Source organism: Pleurodeles waltl, chromosome 1_2 (assembly GCF_031143425.1).
Source record: "Pleurodeles waltl isolate 20211129_DDA chromosome 1_2, aPleWal1.hap1.20221129, whole genome shotgun sequence".
In the NCBI taxonomy this organism is placed as follows: Eukaryota; Metazoa; Chordata; class Amphibia; order Caudata; family Salamandridae; genus Pleurodeles; species Pleurodeles waltl.
Window position 1 is genome coordinate 81,012,446 of NC_090437.1, and position 23,296 is coordinate 81,035,741.

The window sequence follows — 23,296 nt, forward strand, 5'->3', positions numbered from 1 at the left end:
CTAACTGGATTCTGTCACCTTCCAGAAGACGGAAAGCACATAGAACTCAAATCCATGCTGAAAAAACCTTCAGCAGACAAACTCAGCAACTACAGAGCCATCTCCCTACTTTTTTTCTTGGCCAAAGTCATTGAAAAAGCCATAAACCCACCCAACAACTAATCATCTCCCTGGAACACAATCACCTCGGGACGACTCCCAATCCGAATTCTGCAGAAACCACAGCACTAAGACAGCCCTGATCGCAGACCCAGATGACAACCGGGCTATCCTCGACAAAGAAGAGACAGCAGCCCTTATCCTCCTTGATCTCTCATCAGCTTTCAATACCATCTCCCACCACATGCTCATCACTGGACTTCACAACATAGGCATCCAAGAAACTGCCGTCAGATGGATGGCCTCCCTCCTCACTGACAACACAACACGTCCACCTTCCACATCCTAACCCAAACCAATCAACTGCGGACTACCTCAAGGCTCATCTTTCAGCCCCACTCTCTTAAACATCTACATGTCCCCCCTTGCCAACATAGACACATTCCACGGATTAAACATTATATCCTACACTGACAACAGGCAACTCATCCTCCCCCTCTGAAAAGTCCACTGCCGCCAGAACCAACTTCCACCAATGCATGATCAGCTTTGCCAATTGGATGAGGATTAACTGTATCAAGTTCAATATAGACATGATAGAAATCTTGATCTTCAGCAGCAACAACTCCCCCTGGGACGTTTACTGGTTGCCCACAGAAATGGGGCCCACTCCAAATCTTGTTTTATCTTGACATATTTGCTGGCTGTTCAAGGACGGAATTTAAACGTCATTTTGTCTTTTAACTAAGTGCTGCTTATCTCATCCTCAAAATAATGTTTACTTTTTTTCTCTTACTACACTTCGATGATTTTGTAAAGTGAGCTGTCTGACAATCACTGTGAAACAAATGGTTGTAGGATGTCAGTTTGTTTTCTAACACACAACATTTAAATATCTTCTAAATAAATAGTACAAGTATTTCAAAATATATTAGGAATTACAAGTGCACTTTTTTGTAATTCAGAAGTGTGATGCAAAGATTTAAATAGGAGCAAAACAGATCAGAATATTTTACTTGGTGATGTTTAAATGACAAATATTTGCAGAAGCTCGATTTCCAAACACTACTGTTTGTACACTATATGGTTTTATCAGTAAAACTGCATGTCATTCGGAAAGTCAGTGGCTATTTCAATTAAAATGTGCTGACTGGAAATGACAGCATGCTACCACTTCATGCTTTAGTTACATATTCCTTAAAAGTGATAGTTTTGAACCATGATTATAGAAATATTCTTGCCTCGTCTTCATGCCAATGCTGTTAATTAACTAAGAGCAGGGCCACTGAAATTATGCAGCAGGAGAGGTCTAAATTATGCGGCAGGGTTGAGTAAATTATGCAGCAAGAAAAGGCAAATTATGTGGCATAATGCGGTACAATTTTGCAATAATATGTCTTCATTATGTTGTCATTTTAAAGCTTGGTACCTCTCTCTGGGCATTGGGTGCACCTCATTACTACCAATGTAACACCCAAATATAGCAAAAAGCAACAGAAAGGTGACCAGTCCAACTTTGCAAAGGGCCTTTCACTGCATGGCAACAACACGTCGTCACATATTTAGTAACTTTTGAACCGTTGGAACTAGAAACAAAATGTTTTCGTTAAAAATCTGCAAATGATGCATCAAAAGATGGATTATGTAGCAAATGCAGCAAATCTATAATTATGCGAAAGTCATCGCAGCTGCACAATCGCATAATTCCAGTGGTCCCAGAGGCAAGACGGGGGTCATGTGTATCTTATATATATGCAGCTAGATTTTTATTATTTATGGAGCAAACATTTAAACAATAGTTTTTATACAGCATACACTTTACCTTATCATATTTAAAGGTGCTATCATATGGAGGCTCAGTGAGAAAATATTTGCTAAGGATTACGTAATTTGAAACCAGTTTATGGGTCAAGAACATTACAGTTAGGTTGAATAGATTATTTAAGTCACTAGATCTGGATGACTGGTAACATTTTTATGATTTTTAAAAGGCCAGTCATCCCACCCACATCACCACCCACCTTCAAAAACTCAACTGGCTCCTGTCTCAGAAGAGTTGCCAGTTCAAGATCCTCACTCCACGTTCAAGGCCTTGCACAACTCCGGATCCACCTACATCATCCACCGCCTGAGATTCCACAATCCCTCCAGACACCACCGCCTCCTTCGTACTGGCCCATACCCCCCACATACAATGCAGCAAAGCAGGCGGACACTCCTCCTACTTCACAGCCAAATCCTGCCTAGAGTGGCCTGCCCCTGCAACTCAGGACCTCCCCTTCTCTACAGAAGTTTCACAGTATGCTTAAAACCTGGCTCTTCGACTGAGACCTTAGATCTTGCCAGCACCTGGATAACCTCACAGGTGACAAGTTGCACTCTACAAGCGACTGACTGATTGATTGAGGGGATTCAAAACAAAATTCTGGACTTCCATTCAGATGACTTCCTTCACCCATGCTAAACAGAATGCACCCCCTGCCTGGAAGTGGTGGATTATGTCCATGCCTGATTACACAAAGGACTTGAAAGAGAGATTTGCACAAAATTGCATTCTGAACGCCCTACACTATTTCTTCCACCTGAGGTCACTGACACTCCCGATCTAGATCCCAATAGGACTACATTCCTGAAGAAATATGCTAGAGAACCCTAAAAAGGGGATCAAACACACCTGGCACGGTTGTTAGGACAAACTGCTAGACCTCTTAGCGCCTTTCATTAAGATTTTGGAGATGGTGGTTCAGGCCATGGAGATGAATACCCTCATTGAGCCCTATGTCCTGTAAGGTGTGCCCCCAACGTGTGATGTGGCTTCTCTGCAAGGCTAAAGTCACCATTTTGTCAGAAAGGCGTAGGTCTCTGCTAATGAGGATTGATCTGAAACTGGCCGAATTAGCAAATTTGGAGGCAAGCCCATTGGCAAACGTTTTCCTGTTTGGCAATAGGTTTGTAAAAGAGTTGGGGAAGTATGTAGCTACTTTTTCTGTGCTGGATACGCGTAGTGGGAATCCCTTGGGGACAAATATGCAAAAGATTGTTAATTTATTATCCCAACTTGCTACTTAAGGTATTGCTTACAGGACGGTCAACAGGTTCTGCTCAGCCATCTCGGCTGGGCATCCTCATTTAGGAGGTAAACCTGTGGAGGAATACCTATTAGTTTGCAAACTCCTTAGGGGTATCAAGATGGTTTACCCTCCCAAGCCTAAATACTCAGTCTTGTGGGAGGTTGATGAGGTCCTTCGATCTTTATGGTCTTGGCTGCAAATGAACATCTCTTGAGGAAGCAATTGTCAGCTAAATTGACTCGCTTTTTGTGCCTCACTTCAAGTAGGTGAGTGTCAGCTGTAAAGGCACTGGACATAACAGGTAGCGTATTTTTTACTCTTGGGGTGTGTCTTTTCAAATCTCTAACCCTAATAAGGCTAATTCACCTTGTGTTAGTTATGTAGCATTTCCAGACAATCAAAAATTGTGTGTGGTTAAATGTCTCAAAGCTTATGAGGATTGTACCCAAGAGTTCGCAGGGACCAATCTGGTCAGCCACTTATTTCACTTCAAACACCTTTTCGACCAGTTTGTTCAGCCGATTTGGCCAGGTGGGTCGCTGAAGCTGAAATCGATGTGCCCGCCTTCAAGGCGCACTCAGTTTGGCGTGCCATGGATTCCAAAGCTTATTCCATGGAGTCTAGGTTGGAAGATGTTATAGCAGCTGCAGACTGGTCTCCCGATGTTATGATATTTATGTTTTGACCACTGACTCCACGTTGCACTTAGCCTAGCAGCACACCGTCACATTAGTGACTACCAGCTTCATTTTGCCTATTGACTTTATTTTAGCATTAGCCACTCACAATGTGCACTTGTTTTTATTTTTTGTGTTCTTTCCCACCAAGGGTTTACGCTGATAAGAATGTACTAAGACGGCAGGGAACGGTCTTGTTTTGAATTGGCACCTTGGGATTGTGGCCAAGTCCCGACGTGTTATTTTCAAAGCTGGCCTAGGGCAATCAGCATTTTTTTAATAATAAACTTCTGCAGTGAGAGGGAAGTTCTACAATGTTCCTTTCTTGTTTGTTCAAAGTATAAGAGAGTATAAGAGGCCGAGACCTGATGGACCGGGGACTGAGAGTGTTTTCAGATCTCAGGCATAACCAGGATCCTGGGGTTTGTCATCCTTCCAGTGAGGATAATTGATCCTTCTCTCCTCGATCGATTCTGGGATCTGGCGATCTGATGCGGAATAGAAGGAAGATGAAGCAGTTGTGCCCTTGCCTCATGGTGATGCATATTTCTTAATTCATTATTTACTATGCATTATAATATAGATACATATATTTGCTGTGTATATTTCAGGGGAGAATTATTTGTACACGTTTTCATTTCATTGCTGTGACCATTTTTAAACGTGTGCTTTCAGCATGCTAATCTCCTTTTACGAACCCTGCAAGGTGAAATAATAAATGCCTTCTTTGGACTAAGAAGCGCATTGCAGAGATTTTTGTCAGTGCATGAGTGTTTCAGCTCGGTCATTAGTGAAGCAAAACACCCGATTTGACCTTTAAGATGTTTTACCACAAACCAATACTAGATGTGGCTGTGTTGGTGGTGGCACAGCTTTAAACAAGCATAACCCAAAGCCTCTGACCCTGACATAGAATAAAAGAAATTCTAATGCATCAAGAATTTTCAGTTCTATTAAGAACAGAGAGGCAGGGATTATCCCACCCAGAATGTTACAACGCCATTATATCATGTAACTGCTTATCAATCATAAGTTGTGAATCACAGCCCACCAGTTTCTTGATTTTCTTCAGTGATGATTAGGTTTTACGATTAATTCTCTCGTTGACAGGTACCGATACAAACTGACTTAGACATTTTCTTGGGAGCATTTGCTCAGTTGCAAGGATCAAGAAATTCACTTGGATTACTGGATTCCTGGATGTTGCAGTGGATCTCTGGAGCTGGTCGGATGTTTGGAGTTGTTCCTGATTTCCATGTCCCGTTCATGCGTGGTTGGAATTCTGCTGTATCCTGCAAAGAAAGCAGAAGAACTAAAGGGCTAGTGGGGCGCTCATGAGGTTTTATAAGGATTAGTGGGGCCTGATTGGTGGAGCAGTACTGAGGACAGACAAGTGACTCATGGGAAATGCAGTTTGTATGTTTTCTGTTTAATGTTTTGATTGGCCACTGTGTTTGCAGTAGTAAAGAAACAGGACAAATATCCTCGCCTCCGCGGCCTTAATAGAATTTAAAATTCTTGACGCATTAATAGAAACTTTTGTATTGCTTTCTCAGGATAAATATGTTCACTGCTTTACTAATATGTCATGCAGACTTATGGCATAGGTTTAACTGATCATGGCGATGCTGTCCTGATAAGACACGTAGGTGGTCATTTCGACATTGGAAAAACTGCTTACCGCTACGCTGATGGCTGCCAACATACCGCCGCGGTGTCGGATATCCATTCGGCATTATGACACACACACACACCAAACCGACAGAATACAGCCACATACACAAATCCACCAGCCCAAAGGTCAGTGGTAAACTGTCGGTACCAACACCCATACCGTAACGCCAACATAACAACGCCCACCACATCATGACCCACAAATCACCACGGCAGACATTCAACTGCGGTAAACCATTGGCGGTACACACCGCCGCGCTCAGAATGGACACCCTATTATTAAACTACACAACATTGGCCAATTAAAAAAACGCACACCTGATACTCATACACACATCACACCCACTCACACCACTATAAAAACACACACCCACACTACCCACAAATCATTGCCACCAGACAGACATCAAGACCACTGCGACAACTACATACATGCCCATACATCCCTCACGCACTCCATTATGCACATCCAATCACATTAACCAACACCCACACACTTACACACACCACACAACACCCATCGCCCCACAAAGGCACCCCCGTTTCACAGATGAGGAGTTGCGCGTCATGGTGGAGGGAATAGGGTAGAGCCACAGCTGTCTGGAGCACTGGTACAGCGCATATCCGTTGCAAGGAAGATGGAGCAATGGCGGAGAATCGTGGACAGGGTGAATGCTGTGGGACAGCATCCAAGAACAAGGGACGATATCAGGAAGAGGTGGAACGACCTATGGGGGAAGGTACGTTCCATTGTAGCAAGGGACTAGCTCGCCATACAGAGGACTGGCAGTGGAACCACATCTCCTCCCCCACAGCTCACAGCATGGGAGGAGCAAGTACTGGCAATACTGCATCCTGAGGGACTCGCTGGAGTAGCTGAAGGACTGGACACTGGTATGACAATATTTATTACTTATCACCCCCCATGCCTGCATGCCATCTCACCCCCTCACCCTCACTCCCTTCACTCCACTCCATCCCACACAGTGCACCTACACATGTGACTAACCCCAATGCCAAGCTCTGCATGCCATACCAATGCTTGGACAGCCCTCCCAGCCCTGCATGGACACCCATCACTAAAGCATGCACAGCATAGGGAAACTAACATTCCCACAATACATCACCATACACAAGCAAAAGGTGGCAGGGCAACACCAACGACAGAGGGGAAGCCACGGATGTACAAATGTCATATGCATGAAGCATAATACATCACTTACATCCCCACAGGTGCCCCAGCCAATCTCAGTGGAGAGGAGGTGCCACGACTATCCAGTCCCCCAACAGAAGATGCCCCCAGTGATGACAGTAACTCTGGACTTCTGGATCTGGATGACCTACCTGGCCCATCAGGGACCACTGGTCAGTCGGTCACCCCACACACACAGTCCACCACAGAGCCTCCCCCCATCAGTTACCAACACCACAGCACCCACCCAGTGCCCCCACAGCTCTGTCCCCAGGACACGTCAATCAGCGGTGTGCCCACCTGTACAGGGACCCCAGTCCACATCTCATACCCAGTGGCAGTGGGTACACCATTCAGGGGACAGGGGCACAGGGCAACAGGGACACTGGGAGGACTGCCGTGCGCCAGGGGGAGGACAGGCCCAGGGAACCGACTCTCCAGGAGGCACTCACTAATGTCCTGGGTGCCTACCAACAATCCCAGGACACGACGGGCCGGTTCCTGAACAACATTCAGGAGAACAACGGCTGCAGGGGGAACACCATCAGGAGATGAAGGAGGACTTGCAGGTCCTCAACACCACCATGATCTCCATAGCAGGGGTGCTGGCGGACATGGACAACATCATGAGGGAATGGACTGCACAGCAGCGTGCCCATACCACTAGCCAGTCTATTGACCAGCCCACCACATCCGCTACAGCTAGTGGACAGGAGGCCCCCGCCACAGGACCCACAGGCCACCAGCACCCCTTCCCCTGCAGAAGGTGAACCACCCCGCAAATGTTTCCTGCAAACCTGTCCCATCCTGTCACCTTGTCCACTTTGAACTGCTTTTGGTCCCCTTCCTATGGCCCCTTGGACACTGGACCTGTGCTACAAACAGACTGGAAGAATACCCTGGACCGTCCTCCACCATCACTCCATTCCATTGCACTTTACCCTCAATTTTATAGCACTACAATAAACACCCTTGAGCACAATTTGAGTAACACTGTTTTATGTTTCTTAAATGTGCATTTGTGGGAACAGTCACATCGAGTGCAACTGATCTGAACACTGTGATAGCATACAAATAATGACCTGTAACTATCTGTAGCGATCACATCAGGACATTCATATCACCAACATCTGAAAAACGAAAAGCCATAGGTGTAGGAGGCTGGCCTGGTTTGTAGTGGGTACCAAGGGGTACTTACACTCTGCACCAGGTCCAGTTATCCCTTATTAGTGTAGAAGAGGTGTTTCTAGCAGCTTAGGCTGATAGAAGGTAGCTATAGCTGAGCAGCTTAGGCTGAACTAGGAGACATGCAAAGCTCCTACTATACCACTGGTGTCATATGCACAATATCATAAGAAAACACAATACACAGATATACTAATAATAAAGGTACTTTATTTTTATGACAATATGCCAAAAGTATCTCAGTTAGTACCCTCAGTATGAGGATAGCAAATATACACAAGATATATGTACACAATACCAAAAATATGCAGTAATAGCAAAAGGAAGTAATGCAAGCAATGTACAGTCACAATAGATTGCATTGAGAGCACATAGGTATAGGGGCAACACAAACCATATACTCCAAAAGTGGAATGCGAACCACAAATGGACCCCAAACCTATGTGAGCTTGTAGAGGGTCGCTGGGACTGTAAGAAAACAGCGAGGGTTAGAAAAATAGCCCACCCCAAGACCCTGAAAAGTAGGTGTAAAGTGCACCTATATTCCCCAGAGAGCACAGAAGTCGTGATAGGGGAATTCTGCAAGGAAGACCAACACCAGCAATGCAACAAAGGTGGATTTCCGGACGAGAGTACCTGTGGAACAAGGGGACCAAGTCCAAGAGTCGCGACAAAGTCGAGATTGGGCAGATGCCCAGGAAATGCCAACTGAGGATGCAAAGAAGCTGCCACCGGATGGTAGAAGCTGTGGATTCTGCAAGAACGAAGAGGACTAGGAACTTCCCCTTTGGAGGATGGATGTCCCACTTCGTGAAGAAGCTTGCAGAGGTGTTCCCACGCAGAAAGACCACAAACAAGCCTTGCTAGATGCAAGGGTCGCGGTTAGGGTTTTTGGATGCTGCTGTGGCCCAGGAGGGACCAGGATGTCGCCAATTGCGTGAGGAGACAGAGGGGGCGCCCAGCAAGATAGGGAGCCCTCACAGAAGCAGGCAGCACCCGCAGAAGTGCCGGAACAGGCACTACGAAGAAGAGTGAACCGGAGCTCATCCGAAGTCACAAAAGGAGATCCCACGACGCCAGAGGACAACTCAGGAGGTTGTGCACTGCAGGTTAGAGTGTCGGGGACCCAGGCTTGGCTGTGCACAAAGGAAATCCTGGAAGAGTGCACAGGAGCCAGAGCAGCTGTAAATCACGCGGTACCCAGCAATGCAGTCTAGCGTGGGGAGGCAAGGACTTACCTCCACCAAACTTGGACTGAAGAGTCACTGGACTGTGGGAGTCACTTGGACAGAGTTTCTGAGTTCCAGGGACCACGCTCATCGTGCTGAGAGGGGACCCAGAGGACCGGTGATGAAGTTCTTTTGGTGCCTGCGGTTGCAAGGGGAGGATTCCGTCGTCCCACGGGAGATTTCTTCGGAGCTTCTAGTGCAGAGAGGAGGCAGACTACCCCCACAGCATGCACCACCAGGAAAACAGTCGAGAAGGCAGCAGGATCAGCGATACAAGGTTGCAGTAGTCGTCTTTGCTACTTTGTTGCGGTTTTGCAGGCGTCCTGAGCAGTCAGCGGTCGATTCCTTGGCAGAAGGTGAAGAGAGAGATGCAGAGGAACTCTGATGAGCTCTTGCATTCGTTATCTAAAGAATTCCCCAAAGCAGAGACCCTAAATAGCCAGAAAAGGAGGTTTGGCTACCTAGGAAGGAGGGTAGGCTAGCAACACAGGTAAGAGCCTATCAGAAGGAGTCTCTGACGTCACCTGCTGGCACTGGCCACTCAGAGCAGTCCAGTGTGCCAGCAGCACCTCTGTTTCCAAGATGGCAGAGGTCTGGAGCACACTGGAGGAGCTCTGGGCACCTCCCCTGGGAGGTGCAGGCCAGGGGAGTGGTCACTCCCCTTTTCTTTGTCCAGTTTCGCACCAGAGCAGGGCTGGGGGATCCCTGAACCGGTGTAAACTGGCTTATGCAGAGATGGGCACCATCTGTGCCCATCAAAGCATTTCCAGAGGCTGGGGGAGGCTACTCCTCCCCAGCCCTGACACCTTTTTCCAAAGGGAGAGGGTGTAACGCCCTCTCCCTGAGGAAGTCCTTTGTTCTGCCTTCCTGGGCCAAGCCTGGCTGGACCCCAGGAGGGCAGAAACCTGTCTGAGGGGTTGGCAGCAGCTGCAGTGAAACCCCGGGAAAGGTAGCTTGGCAGTACCTGGGTCTGTGCTAGAGACCCGGGGGATCATGGAATTGTCTCCCCAATGCCAGAATGGCATTGGGATGACAATTCCATGATCTTAGACATGTTACATGTCCATGTTCGGGGTTACCATTGTGACGCTGTACATAGGTAGTGACTTATGTACAGTGCACGCGTGTAATGGTGTCCCCGCACTCACAAAGTGCGGGGAATTTGCCCTGAACGATGTGGGGGCACCTTGGCTAGTGCCAGGGTGCCCACACACTAAGTAACTTAGCACCCAACCTTTACCAGGTAAAGGTTAAACATATAGGTGACTTATAAGTTACTTAAGTGAAGTGGTAAATGGCTGTGAAATAACGTGGACGGTATTTCACTCAGGCTGCAGTGGCAGGCCTGTGTAAGAATTGTCAGATCTCCCTATGGGTGGCAAAAGAAATGCTGCAGCCCATAGGGATCTCCTGGAACCCCAATACCCTGGGTACCTCAGTACCATACACTAGGGAATTATAAGGGTGTTCCAGTAAGCCAATGTGAATTGGTGAAATTGGTCACTAGCCTGTTAGTGACAATTTGGAAAGCAAAGAGAGAGCATAACCACTGAGGTTCTGGTTAGCAGAGCCTCAGTGAGACAGTTAGTCATCACACAGGGAACACATACAGGGCACACTTATGAGCACTGGGGCCCTGGCTGGCAGGGTCCCAGTGACACATACAACTAAAACAACATATATACAGTGAAATATGGGGGTAACATGCCAGGCAAGATGGTACTTTCCTACAATAGGTGACAGTAAGTTGAGATGCAAAGGAAGTGAATGCCATCATGCTACAGCCACACAGATAAATCAATAGTCAGAGTAATGGTCAGTTCCATTGTCTCACCTGTGTGTCATTGGAAGAATTGTCATATAACTGCTGTTCTGTTGTCCTCATCCTCACCCTCTGCCTCCTCATCCTCACTGTCCTCAGGGTCCACTGCTGCCACAGGATCATCTCCAGTCGCCTCCTCCTGCAGAAAAGGCACATGTCGTCTAAGGGCCAGGTTATGCAACATGCAGCATGCCACTACTATCTGGCACACCTTTCCTGGTGAGTAGCACAGGGATCCACCTGTCAGATGGAGGCACCTGAACCTGGCCTTCAGGAGGCCGAAGGTCCGCTTGAATACTCTTCTGGTTCACTTATGTGCCTCATTATAACGGTCCTCGGCCCCTGTCCTGGCATTCCTCACAGGGGTCAGCAGCCAAGATAGGTTTGGGTAGCCAGAGTCACCTGCAAGTATTGAGGGACAATATTTAGCCTTACACAATCCTGTGGGGAGACCACCAGAAGGCATACACTGACATACAGTGGGTGGGGGCTCAGCTCACCTATTAGCCACACCCTGTGCCTCTGTAGTTGGGCCATCACATTTTGGATGTTGCTATTCCTCAGGACAAAGGCGTCATGCACCGACCCAGGATACTTGGCAGTGACGTGGGAGATGTACTGGTCTGCCAGGCACACCATTTGCACATTCAGTGAGTGGAAACTTTTAAGATTCCTGAAAACCTGTTCATTCTAGCGGGGGGACTGACGCAATATGTGTACCGTCAATCGCCCCAGTAATATTGGGGATATGGCCCATTGCATAGAATCCTGCCTTCACAGTGGCCTAATCTTCCACCTGGGGGAAAGCAATGTAGCTGCACATGTGTTTCACCAGGGCAGATAACACCCTTGCCAGCACGATTGAAAACATTGTCTGTGACATTCCAGAACTAGTTGCCAGGAAATGGAGCACTGATAGCACTTGCACAAGAGGGGGAATCCCAGTCGGATAACGGATAGCTGATATCAGGTCAGGCTCCAACTGGGCACACAGCTCTGTGATTGTGGCCCTGTCCAATCTATAAGTCAGTATAATGTGCCTGTCTTCCAGTGTAGCCAAGTCCACAAGGGGGCTGTATGCGGGGGTTCGTCTTCTCCTCCCATTCATCCGCAATGGTAGGTATCTAAGGGACACAAGAGTGAATAGGCTGTCACAATTTGAACAATGGAACTACAACCTCAGTGTACATGTTGCATTTATGTGATCTGACACTGGAAATGGCAAAGTATGTGCAAATCTAGGCAGTGACGCAGTAAAGGTTAATCTGATCGTTGTCCATCACTATGACATAGCGACTGCCTGTCCTGTATGTAGGGACAGGTGGAAGTGGGGTAACTCTGCCAATGCTGGGCATCGTGGCGAAGGCGGTCTTTTACCGCTGTGCAATTCCTCATTGGAATATATGGGGCTCTATGGAGTACAGTGGCCAATGGGGATCGGGGGATCTGCGCCGGCGGTGGCGGTGTACACCGCCACGGACGTGACTGCCATTTTCTATATTCCTCACTTGTTTCCTGACCTTCAAAAGGAGAACACCTACACTGTGTGTCCTGCTGTGACCTGTGTCTGGAACCTACCATAGCCCGTGTGACCAGGAAAAGGGCCACTGACTTCACTTCGGAGGAGTTGGAGCGATTGGTGGATGGACGGACTGCTATATGGGCCTCTAGACCAACAGGTGAGTACACCTTGAGCACGATGCATGTGGGAAGGATGCATGGAGGTGTGTGTGCAAGCATCGTGTAATCGGGGTGGATGTCATGTGGTGGTGTACATGGTGTGCGCTGGGCGATGTGTGTACCAGTGGTAAAGGAAACGGGATTGGTGGGCCATATGTGTGACAGGCTGGATTGTATGTGTAATGGTATCCTTCTGTCTGTATTGTCTCTGCAGGTCAGTGCCCATCAAAAGAAGGGGTTATGGCATGCCATTGCCAAGGACGTGTGACCCTGGCTGTCTATGGCAGGTGGAGCACCCACTGTCGGAAATGGTGGGAGGACCTGAGATGCTGGGCACGGAAGACCACAGAGGCTAAGCTGGGAATGTACTCCCAATGAGGAAGGGGTGCCCATCGGAACCTGACCCCCCCTGATGGCCCGCATACTGACATTGGCCTATCCAGAGCAGGATGGGCACTTGAGGGCATCACAGCAGCCACAAGGGGGTGACGACAGTGGCCGTTACAACAATAATTTGTAGGTGGCATGGAATCCAGGTGGTGGGTGCCAGTTAGTGGGTGCCCCTTAATGCCAGGGCAGACATTACAGTGTGATCCAGCTCCAGGGTAATGGTTGAAAGGGAAAACAGGTAACCTAGCTAGGTTGCATTCCATGTCACACAGGGCTTAGTGAGTCCAGGAGGGGTGCAGTTGGCTGTGGTTGGCCCTCATCTTGCTATCGCATATAGCCAATTGTTTGGCAGTGCAATGCATAGTGCTAAATCCTGATTCCTATGTATGACGATACTGTGTATGACTTCTGTTGTGTTGGTACAGTAATTGACCTAGTGTTCCCTTTCTCTCTCTCCCCCTTTTTTCTTCTGTCATCCTGTCCATGTATGTATTAACATCGTCTGGTGGAGGAGCAGGGTCACCGGCAACAGAGGGAGCTGCATCGCACAGGACCCAGAGTCCACCGAGTCTGAGGGAACTAGTGGGACGGAGGGCAAGGAATGCACCACGGCGGAGACAGGAGGTGACAACACATACTCGGATACCTCCTCTGAAGGGAGCTACCACCACCGCCCTCCCAGTAGCCCCTCAGCTGGCTGCCCGTGCCCGCTCACCCAGGAGGGTGGGCATCTCCTTCGCCCCAGGTACCTTGGCCCCTGCCCCAGTGAGCCCTGCTCCCCTGAGTGAGGAGGCTATAGACCTCCTAAGACTCATCTCTGTAGAGCAGTCAACCACTGTGATTGCCATCCAGGGGCTGGCAGCCTAGATGCAGCAATACAATGCATTCCTGGAGGGCATTCATGGTGGATTGGCGGCCAAACAGAGATGGATTAAGGCTCTGGCCTCCTCTCTAATGGCAGCCATTGTCCCTGTCCCCAAATTCCCCCCTCCAACTACCACTTCCCAGGCCCAGTCTCCTCAACCTCAACCCATTCCATGCACCCATACAGACGAGCATGCACACAAGACAACACACAAGAGTGGCACAGTCAAACACAGGCACCACACTTCAGCCCAGAAGCACTCACGCAAACATCAGACAGCTGCAGACACAACCACATCCACTGCCTCCCCCTCCTGCTCCTCCTCCATCTACACCTCCCTCACAGTCATGTCCACACTCACACCTGCAATTGGTTCATTTTGTGGCTCTTCACATTCAATACATTCTCATTACTGCCTTCTTGATGTCCTTGCATTATTCCGCTGTGTGTCGTGTGCCATTTTTTCTTGTCTGCAGCTGGTTGTGTGTGTGGATGGTGTGTGTTGTGCGTGTGTGTGTCACTCTCATTTTCCTCCCTCCTTCCCTTGTGTGCTAGGTGGCTGTACTCACCATCGTTGTCTTCATCAGCGTTGTTGTTCCAGGTGGAGCATGACGTAAAAGAGCATGGGGAATACTTGCAGTACCGGTTCCATGGTGGCATTGGTCTTCTCAGTGTCTCTGTAGGTGAATGTTTCATCTTCTGTGTTCTGTTTCCGCCAGGCCTTTGGTGGCGTTGGTTCCGCCCGGGAAATTGTGGCGTTGTACTGTGTCATGATATGGTGGGTGGTACTTAGTCTTCCGCCTGGCTGTTGATGGTGACCGCCGGCGTGCGTGGGGTTAACACCCTGGCGGATGGTGTGGTACATTGGCTGTCTATGGGAGTTTTCACTGCCATGGTCATAATTTGGCAGTAATTACCACCGGCCTATTGGCGGTATTTCCGCCACTTTATCACTTACTGCAAATGTCATGATGAGGGCCATAGTATTATCACTGAAAGTTGAAAAGTCGACTTTTAACCGTACAGACTGAATTCACCAATATCACTCAATTCAACCCATGTTATACATATACTATTCCATAACTTTGTATGTTTGCTGCACAATGCTAGCAGCACTTTTAGGAATATTCTTTCTCACCCTACAACGCAACTATCCAAATAAATGTATAAAAGGTTTGCTCTGGCAATAAATCCCCCATACCACTATATGTAAATAAAAATTGTTAATGATTTTCTAACAGTAAGAATATAGATCCCTTGAGTATACGACGCGTGGAGGGTATATCCATGTCTAAAACGTACAATCTGAAGCTATAATGATCGTACTTTTGAGTGTTACCTGTGAATGTAAATCAGGAAGAAGAAAAACGTTAGAATAAAATGGTTGATTAGTTTGGTTCAGAGATGCACTAAGTTATTAAACAGGGACAGAAGTGTCTTGCTCCGGTCATTCCCTCAGTACAGTAACCTAGTCAGACTTCACGACCTAAAAATTGCTAATTTTACCACATCAACACAACAAATCTGTGCGCTTAACTCTAACCCTTTGAACGCTACAGTCTGCCTTGACAGTCTCTAATTCAAAATGCCCATCAACATAGGAATAGCTTACTTTTTAAACTTAAACTTACCAAACATGGGAAAATTGATCCAGACCCATTACGGAGTGCTCGGGATTGTTAAAGACGTTTTTATTTATCTTCAGGTACGCTCGTGACATGCTGCAAACTGACGGTTGTCTTGGCGTCCCATTCTTTGCTGTGAAACAGGACTCTATGTAGCCAATGGGGGTGGTCAAAATATTACCTACAAAACATACAATATGCGTAAAACGGGAGATCCAATTACAGATTTAGACACTGTAGTATAAACACTCATGTTCTACATATACGATTTGACACAGGTAGATTTCAATTTCACACCTTCGGTTACTGAAAATAGTAGCTTGTTACAAATCAACAATGATTTGCAGACTGCCATGGATGACCATCTCCAACGTTTGTAAAATCCCAAATGCACATTAACGGCTAGAAATGTGATTTATCGGCTCAGAAACCACACATAGTCCTGTAACCGAGATATGTCTGACGCTCACTTGAGTAAGTAGTGTCATTATACAATGGTTCCGCGAGACCATCGGGAAAACCGCTGGTACAAAGATAGCGCTCGCAGAGTAAGGAAGGGGTTGTCTTAGAGCGTACTCATTAGAAATGTAACGAGATGTTCATTACAATGAACTGAATCCGATTCCACAAGCCACTGACAACAGGGACAGCTTCCTGCTGCAGATGGCAAAGTGTACTAATGACGATTCTTTACTTCCTGACTAAAACCACAGTTAATATTTAATCTAAACAGTACCCATCCGCCGCTTTAAGTGTGTCATCACGGGAAGTACCACCCATGGAGACTGACAGAAGGTCAAATGTATGTCATGCGCTCTCTATTTCAATTCACTGCAGGGCTTTAAATGGGCTGTATAGTGGCTGCATTCATTGCTATTTCTGAAGTACAGGTCAATGAAGCTCCAGGCTACTTCATAATGAACTGCTGGACGCAGGGTGTGCAGGGTGACAGCTTGAGCTTTATTGACCTGTGGGGAGCATGTACTACAATAACAGCTGTCCTCAGTTCTCTGTTACTCACCACCTTTTTTCCACAGACTTTGGCTTCTCTGTGGCAAGTGTGCCATTCCTCAGAGAAGTCATACCTTTATGCAACAATCAAGCAAAATGAGGGGTGAAAAAGTTCCTGAGTTCCTAACACGAGTTAACGGAAGTGCTACGGTGCACCTTTAAAATGCACAAGACTTCGCAACATCATTTTCTTTATAGCTCCACATTCACAGTGGTCACACCAACATTTCAACTTGCTTTGACCTAATAGATACCTTGATAGCCTTTTTATTTTCCACAGTGCTACGACAATGGCAAAATATGTTTTTAAGAAAAAATAAAAAATAAATGTATGTTTCATTATTTTATGACGAAGGCATGGGTACACACTATGTAAAACACCAATATTTACTTATTTGGTATTTGACGGTTGAAAAAAGCTCACATTGAGAGGAAATGAAGAAATAATACAATCCAAGGTTGAGCTGCCAAAGTATAGAGCATCATCTTTGCAAGGTGTAGAAAATACACACTTGGCTTTTATCTTTTTTGGAAGACCCCATCAGCAGTTGTTTCATTGCCTTTAAAGCTGCCTCAACGTCTAAGCACATGACATTCTAACACTAGAAATGTGTCCTATTGTTTCAAATCTCTTGCTGCCACTTTCCCATCAACGCTTTTAAAACATGCAGACATTGTTGCAGTCTTGCTTCAGATCTCCAGCTAGCCAGAGAAAACAGGATTTTATATAATAATCTACAGAGCCAATCCTTGCTCAAGATTAGATGTTTTTGTGTCAATATCAGCTGACTTGCTCTTATTTGCTGCTTCCCTTCCTTTCTGTGTTGAACCGCACACAGGAGTTTTTGGTTTTTCTGTTTGTAGTCCTTTCATTTGACCTGCTCTGAATGGAGCACTGCTTCTAAACTACAGCTAAACATACTTTTGCTGCATTTCAGCAGTCACTAGAAAAACTACAGCAGAAATGTGGAAGATACACAATCATTATTGAAAGACACTGAAGACTATTAAAAACAAGTACTGGCATGCCAATACGTGTCTCTTAAATATAAAGGTAAGTGAGACCATTTGGCACCGTCAATGCTTGTTACCTGTAGTTAAACATACACATCTGGTACTTACTATATATTCGAGAGATTATACATTTGAATGTGAATTAGTTCCTTGTGCTACAGCTTACACAAAAATACACCCTGTCTTCTCCCAAATACTAACAAGTACAGGCACTGAGGAAGCAATGTGTCTTTCTTTTTATGTCTGATAATGACTCACACTGTTTGGTGAGTTTGTGTATGCGATTGTGTGGATGGGTGAATATGATAATGAGTCAATGGGTGTAGGAGTGCATGGTTGAGTGAGTGCATAGATGTATGCGTGAATTAGTGAGTGATTGCGTTGATGAGTGGATTACTAATTGAATACATGGATGGATGAATGCATGAGTGACTGGATAAATGGATGAAAGTAGAGTGGATCGTGGAGACAGAGAATGCTGCAGAGACTGAGATATGATATGAGCCCAGAAGTGCACGTCACACCAGACACAGTCCCTCTATATCGCTGTGCTTCAATGGGAAAATCTGGGTAGGTACCAAGCCTTAACTTGCAGTTGTCTGGTAGTGGTAACTGTTGTTCAATGGACTGCATCTCCATGTAGTTGGGTGAGGACTTTCCAGATTGCAAGGAAGATGTGGAACTTTTGCAGGGGGCCAGAGAGAGCAGTCAACATCTACTGCCAACATCAAGTTGTGATAGCCTCTGTGTGGAACAGTACCCTCCAATAGCCAGCGATTAAGCAGAGCTCCTCAATTTAGGTAAAGGGTGGCACAGAGGACCAAATAAGTTACAGTGGATGGGTTGCAATACAGGGCAATAGCGCAATGTTATCAATGTACCGCCTCAATACCAAAGCACAAAGGTTTTCTATGTTTCTCACGCAGAGTTGGTGTTTTGCATAGCGTCTAAGGCTGTAGACCCATTGAAATGTCATTACCTTTCATGTAGTGGCTGTTGGATCCTATGGTTGCTCAAGTAGAGAACATGCTTATTGTGCAGTTTTTAATTACCAGGATCAAGTGCCCTGCCCCACAAACGTTCCTTAAGCTCTATAACTGCGAAGACAGGACAGTTTAAAAAAATAGGGATAAGCACTGTTCACCTAAGTTGCATGCTGTGGATATGGTAGTATTCTAAATAAAGGTCATGAGGAAGACAAACTTGCAGTAACGAGGGAGAACGAAAGGAAAAATATGATCCTAGGAGAAAAATAAATAATCTAAACGAAACAAATATTCTGAGGTTAGATTAGGTAACAATAGTACAGGACCACACAAGTTGATATGCAGATGTGGAATAATATACAATTAAATAAGCTACAGCACTGACAGCTCTCCAAAAAAGCGGCTGATTGGTAGGATGCGTCTGTTCAGTTTGAGACAGAATCAGGAACAATCTAAACCTTTTTCAAATCTTGTTGAATAAAATCATGTTTTTGAGAAGGACACACTGGGAGAGTACCCTGGTGCATATTGCGAAATGAACACACAAGCAGCCACCGGGGGCCAATGTGAACCAGACAACAATGTGAATCCTCCCCTTAGAGACAAGATGCATCTTCTTGTAGGGGTCTAGACATAAGGGGCCAATTTGCACTAAGATAACCCGGCTTCATTTATTGCAAACCTTTATCATGAAACGTGCAAATCTTGTAACCATCTTGGAGACAAAAGGAGGCAGCTTTGGGAATTATGGGTTAAATTTGCCCTGGTGGATATCTCTGAAATTAAAGTCGACTTTAAAATTGGTAGGAAGTCCTTTGTCTCTCACTCCTGGTGCAAATCTAACTTGGACATAAGCCCATAGGATAATAGTTGCAGCAGCCTACAAGCTGATGATGTGAACTTGTTTATGGCTGATGAGTTAAAGAAGGTCCAAGTTCAACTGGCATACAGAGAAAAACACTAGAACAGTTATGATTTGGTAACCAATTTCAATCATTAACCCTTAATATCTTATGTCAGTACTCCAGACCAGCATTTCCCAAACTGTGGATCGAATCACACTGGTGGATCATCAGCCGATTTTTGGTGGGTTGTGAAACAGCAATAATTAAAGATGCCTTAATGTTTCGTATTTATCTTGTCACATTTCCTGTGCAAGCATAGACAGACGTCAAAAGTTAAGGTGTGTCTTCTGACAAGTTACTGCTAATTCTTTTAACATGAGGACTAGTGTTTACTTTTCTTTTTCTGACTGCAAAGTGAGAGGAGTTTTTGTGGCAATCTTGCTGGGGTACATGGAGTGTGAAAGGAAAAGCTGTAGGATGTCATTTTATAACACAACATTTAAATACCTGTAACAAAACTGTAAACATTTCAGAAAGTTGGCAGGTAGGGATGCTCTGAAGCAGAGGTCTCCAACCTTTTCTGTAATAGGAGATACTTATGTTCAATGCAACTCATTGAGAGGTATGAATATTATTAGCTTCGTAATAGTGACCATAAAGGGCAAGGTTACATTAGTGGCCACCATATGCAGGTTTACTACCCACAATTACCTCAGCAGTAATGTGAAAAGGTATTTGTCAGTAGAGAATGCATCTATATGGGTAATACATCACAGCCATAGCTATAACGCCTTTGGCACCAATGTCACATGATTTACCACTCAAATATCAATTTTAAATATATTTTGGAAATTCAGCCACTTTTCTCCAAATACCTGCTTATGAGTTCGGAAAATAAACACATTTTCCTGTCAAGTACACATTCTCTATTTTGGTATACATATATTATTTCAGCCAAGCAAAAGCTTCTAATTTAGTTCACTGGGCTGCACAGAGGAGAGCTACTTACAGGTAGCTGGATAGCTACCAGTAGCTCACGAGTTACTCATTGGAAAAGCCTGCTCTTGAGTGAGATGGATTTTAATAGGATCGAAACAAATCAAGAAACCTTTACTTGGTGATGTGTGAATGATATTCACTGAAACCAGATTTCCACACATTATCGTATCATATAATTTATTGACAATTTGAAACATTCAATTCATCATCAAAAGAGTGCATCACTAAAACATTAAAAACCTTATACAGATTTTAGAAACTGTTAGAAAACTAATAAAAACCAATAAAAATATCACATGCGCCAATTCATGAAACAGTTGAACTAACATTAAAAGAAGGGCTGTACAAGGAATCCGCTGTGGCATGACTTTTGTGCAGTGGCAACAACTTTAAGTCAAATTGAGCAAGCTATATACAAATATTTGGACACGGCCACCACCACAATTGAATAGGTATCACATTTGCAAAAATTCTATAAGCTTCTCCTTGCATTTGTAAGATAAGGGATCAGCACAGGGGTGCAATCCATGTGGTTCTAGGATTGGCATGGGGGGGGGGGGCAAAAGAACAACAAATGCTCATCACTTTCTCATATGGTATTACAGTGAAAACAGTAGTCAGATCCCTGGTTCATATTCCCCCAGCTGGTAGTAAAAGCTGCTAGTGGGTAAAGAGACTGGGCACACTCTGGAAAAGGCCAAAAATTCCTTGGCATTACTTAAAGATTTGTGCAGAAGAAAGGCACTGGTTAAGCTGCTAACAAAGATGAGTTGTCCCTACGCCTAACCACTTTCTCCTGAACCAGTTTTTAGGGTCGAGCTCACAAAGCTATATGGCCCTATTGCTATCTCTCTACGGGCTTGTAATCACACCCATTACTTTGGTTGGTTTGTTGGCTTGCGTTTTAAAATTTGCCTGACTTGATTAGTGAAAGGCATGCACATGTCATGCCTTTTCTGGTGTTTAACCCTCCTCGAGCGCACTGGCCAACTACTGAAACCATACGAGGCTCCATGTCTTCCGTATGGTTTCTGGACTACTTTTTGTCTTTGTTCCGTAGGTAGCACGATATTACTGGGCAGTAGTCTTGCGCTTTGCATAACATCGATCCTGTTACATAGATAATTGCACTTTTGCCGGTTACATGGATAATTGCACTTTTGCCGTTTCAAATGAATAATTGCACTTTTGCCGATACGTTTCACTGCGAGCGAACTTCTGTTTCCTTTTGTGTGTTTGCGGGCCGTTGGCTCGCTTATGTGAAACTGTTTATCTTTTCATTTTCAGTTTATGTGGCAAGAAATGTCCGGTTAGGAGTTTACAACGCTAATAGCTCTATCTCGAGCAAACGCGAGGCCCACTGCATTGTAAATGCTTGTTTAACTTTGGCAGCATCTCCTCGACAAATGGAATGGGGCTCACTCCAAAACTTTCCCAGGTCCATTTCAGACCAGGCTCTTTCAATTGATCTTAAGCATCTGATTTTCCCTTCCCCATTAGCTCTGATGATTTCCTGCAAACCTTGGTGCAATTCATAAATGCTCCAAATGCGAATCAAGGACAATAGGGGTCTTGCTGCTATCAATGATGATATCTGATCCGAAGATCGAAGCAGAGAGGAACCAATGTCATGCCTTTCCCTAGACTCAAGAGGCTTCTAAAAAAAATGTTTTTGCTGTGCTCAGTAAGCTGATGTTACAGTGGCCCGTTAGTTCCACCGCTTACATAGCAGCCCCCCTAGCTTGCGCTTTGTAAATTTCAACTGCTGGTCGTACAGAGGACCAGTTCGGTTTTTTAGCAAATTTATGCATGGCTCTAGCACTATACTTAACTATTAGGGTGCTCATTAGAATCTGCGAGTCCCAAGATTCAGTATCATCTAACCTGATAATCAAACTTCTGGACCGTTCCAGGTTTCGGGTCCCACCTTGATAGCCCCTCGCACCCTGCCTCTCTTAGGCCCTCATTATGACATTTGCGGTAAATCCCACTTCCCGCCACGCTGACGGCCGCCAACTTACCGCCACCGTTGCGGATATCCGTTCACCATATTATGACAAACACACACCAATCCGTCAGTATTCAGCCTCATACACAAATCCGCCACACCAAAGGTCAGTGATGAACTGGTGGTATCAAAACCCACACCATTACGCCAACAGAACTATGCCCACCACATGATGACCCACGAATCACCACAGCGGACATTCAACAGCGGTAAACCATTGGCAGTACATACCGCTGCGCTCACAATGGACACCCACATACAAAACACCACCACATTCGACAATTTAAACAACACACACCTGACACCTATACACACCACACCCACACACCTACACAACTATAAAACACACACCTACATTGCCTACAACCCTTTACAAACAACAATTACTGCTTTGAGATTGGCACCAAGACCACTGGCACAACTATACACCACTCATGCACTACACATCACACACCCGACACATCACCCAACACACCCTCACCAACACAACTCACAGAACACCCATGGTACCACAAAGACACCCCTGTTTCACAGAGGAGGAGTTAAGGGTCATGGTGGAGGAAATTGTCAGGGTAGAGCCACAGCTATTTGGAGCACAGGTGCAGCAGATATCAATAGCTAAGAAGATGGAGCTATGGCGGAGAATCGTGGGCAGGGTCAACGCCGTGGGACAGCACCCAAGAACTAGGGATGACATCAGGAAGAGGTGGAACGACCTACGGGGGAAGGTACGTTCCATCGCAGCAAGACACCAGCTCGCTGTACAGAGGACTGGCGGTGGACCCCGACCTCCTCCCCCACAACTCACAACATGGGAGGAGCAAGTCTTGGAAATACTGCATCCTGAGGGCCTGGCCAGAGTCAGAGAAGGACTGGATTCTGGTAAGTCAACTCTCTACTACTATCAAACCCCTTCCTGCATTC

General features: G+C 45.8%; 1 protein-coding gene across 1 annotated transcript in view; it reads right to left on the reverse strand.

Moving 5' to 3' along the window:
• The window catches only part of TRMO (tRNA methyltransferase O), a 333,801-nt gene that overhangs the window by 248,593 nt on the left and 61,912 nt on the right, over window positions 1-23,296 (reverse strand). Inside the window, exon 2 of the mRNA XM_069236557.1 lies at window positions 15,516-15,690. Within this exon, the coding sequence (XP_069092658.1) occupies window positions 15,516-15,690 (175 nt within the window). The remainder of the gene's footprint in view (window positions 1-15,515; window positions 15,691-23,296) is intronic.